Source organism: Penaeus japonicus, unplaced genomic scaffold (genome assembly GCF_977035675.1).
Source record: "Penaeus japonicus unplaced genomic scaffold, GWHDUDI00000001_assembly GWHDUDI00000037, whole genome shotgun sequence".
NCBI classification, from domain to species: domain Eukaryota; kingdom Metazoa; phylum Arthropoda; class Malacostraca; order Decapoda; family Penaeidae; genus Penaeus; species Penaeus japonicus.
Genome location: NW_028234439.1, coordinates 9060424 through 9062923, shown reverse-complemented (window position 1 = coordinate 9062923; position 2500 = coordinate 9060424). Strand labels below are relative to the sequence as shown.

At 42.2% G+C, this 2500-nt stretch overlaps 1 protein-coding gene across 3 annotated transcripts in view; it reads left to right on the top strand.

Moving 5' to 3' along the window:
• LOC122244018 (uncharacterized) overlaps positions 1–2500 on the top strand; it is a 5489-nt gene that overhangs the window by 1709 nt on the left and 1280 nt on the right. Inside the window, exons 4-5 of one of the 3 annotated variants that reach the window (XM_086532118.1) lie at positions 1–875; positions 1518–2002. The exon at positions 1–875 is cut by the window's left edge and continues 785 nt beyond it. In XM_086532118.1, coding sequence (XP_086388244.1) covers positions 1–875; positions 1518–2002 — 1360 coding nt within the window. Of the gene's footprint in view, positions 2003–2500 lie in introns of all 3 variants that reach the window. The other 2 variants (XM_086532117.1, XM_043001801.2) reach the window with 2 other exon arrangements.

The window sequence follows — 2500 nt, the reverse complement described above, 5'->3', positions numbered from 1 at the left end:
CCAACTGGAACCAACACAGGAACCTTCATTCCAACTGAAACTATCATTCCAACTGGAACCAACACAGGAACTTACATTCCAACTGGAACCAACACAGGAACCTATATTCCAACTGAAACTAACACAGGAACTTACATTCCAACTGGAACCAACACAGGAACCTTCATTCCAACTGGAACCAACACAGGAACCTTCATTCCAACTGAAACAATTATTCCAACTGGAACCAACACAGGAACATTCATTCCAACTGAAACTAATATTCCCACTGGAACCAACACAGGAACCTATATTCCAACTGGAACCAACACAGGAACATTCATTCCAACTGAAACTAATATTCCCACTGGAACCAACACAGGAACCTATATTCCAACTGGAACCAACACAGGAACCTTCATTCCAACTGGAACCAACACAGGAACATTCATTCCAACTGAAACTAATATTCCCACTGGAACCTTCATTCCAACTGAAACCAACACAGGAACCTTCATTCCAACTGGAACCAACACAGGAACCTCCATTCCAACTGGAACCAACACAGGAACCTCCATTCCAACTGGAACCAACACAGGAACCTCCATTCCAACTGGAACCAACACAGGAACCTCCATTCCAACTGGAACCAACACAGGAACCTTCATTCCAACTGAAACTACCATTCCAACTGGAACCAACACAGGAACCATTATTCCAACTGAAACTACCATTCTACCTGGAACCAACACAGGAACCTATATTCCAACTGGAACCAACACAGGAACCTTCATTCCAACTGAAACTACCATTCCAACTGGAACCAACACAGGAACCTTCATTCCAACTGGAACCAACACAGGAACCATCATTCCAACTGGAACCAACACAGGAACCTTCATTCCAACTGAAACTAATATTCCAACTGGAACCAACACAGGAACCTTCATTCCAACTGAAACTAATATTCCAACTGGAACCAACACAGGAACCTTCATTCCAACTGAAACTACCATTCTACCTGGAACCAACACAGGAACCTATATTCCAACTGGAACCAACACAGGAACCAACACAGGAACCTTCATTCCAACTGGAACCAACACAGGAACCTTCATTCCAACTGGAACCAACACAGGAACCTTCATTCCAACTGGAACCAACACAGGAACCTTCATTCCAACTGGAACCAACACAGGAACCTTCATTCCAACTGAAACTAATATTCCAACTGGAACCAACACAGGAACCTTCATTCCAACTGAAACTAATATTCCAACTGGAACCAACACAGGAACCTTCGTTCCAACTGAAACTAATATTCCAACTGGAACCAACACAGGAACCATCATTCCAACTGGAACTAATATCCCCACTGGAACCAACACAGGAACCTTCGTTCCAACTGAAACTAATATTCCAACTGGAACCAACACAGGAACCATCATTCCAACTGAAACTAATATCCCCACTGGAACCAACACAGGAACCTTCATTCCAACTGAAACTACCATTCCAACTGGAACCAACACAGGAACCTCCATTCCAACTGGAACCAACACTGGATCTTCCGGAACAACCGCTCCAACAGAGCACAGCGTCGGCACAACCATCATTCCGGACACAACGACTCAAACAACCGAAGTCGTTATCCCTGAGACAACGACACTTCCAGACTGCGGAGATAACAGCGGCAAGAACGGACATGTTGCTGAAAAACAGACGACGCCACCCGAGACGACCACCCCGCCGCCAACAACGACTACCAGACCTCCTCCTACGACCACCAAAACGCCCACGACGACCAGACCTCCCACGACTACGCCCACGCCAACTACCACTACGACCCTGCCTCCGACTACCACCGCCCTCTCGTGCCCCGAGGGATGGGCAATGTACGACAGGTCTTGCTACCACGTGAGCAGCGAGAGGGGCACGTGGACGGAAGGAAAGTCTTACTGCGAGAGCAATGGCGGATCCTTCGTCACTCTCACGTCGGAAGAGGAATGGGACTTTGTCAAGAGTGAGTGTTTATTGTTATCATTATTATCATGATTATCATGGCTATCATTATTATGATTATTATCATTACTATCATTATTATGATTATTATCATTGCTATCATTATTATTATTATTATCATTGCTATCATTATTATTATTATTATCATTGCTATCATTATTATTATTATTATCATTGCTATCATTATTATGATTATTATCATTGCTATCATTATTATTATTACTATTATTATTATCATGTGGCATCTTATTGTTGCTATTGCTGGTGTCATAGGCATTAGTCTTCTTCGATTGCTTTTGCTTTTGCTTGCCATTATTTTTATTTGTTACTAGTAGTTGTAACAATATATTTAGTTATATTGTTGATAATATTATAAAAATGTATCATAATCATTGTTAATATCCTTATTATCACTATAATAACTATATGCCAAGTTTCCACATGTTCAAATGCATTAAGCATGTCCGTCAAAGGATGTATCAACCATTTTAATTACTTC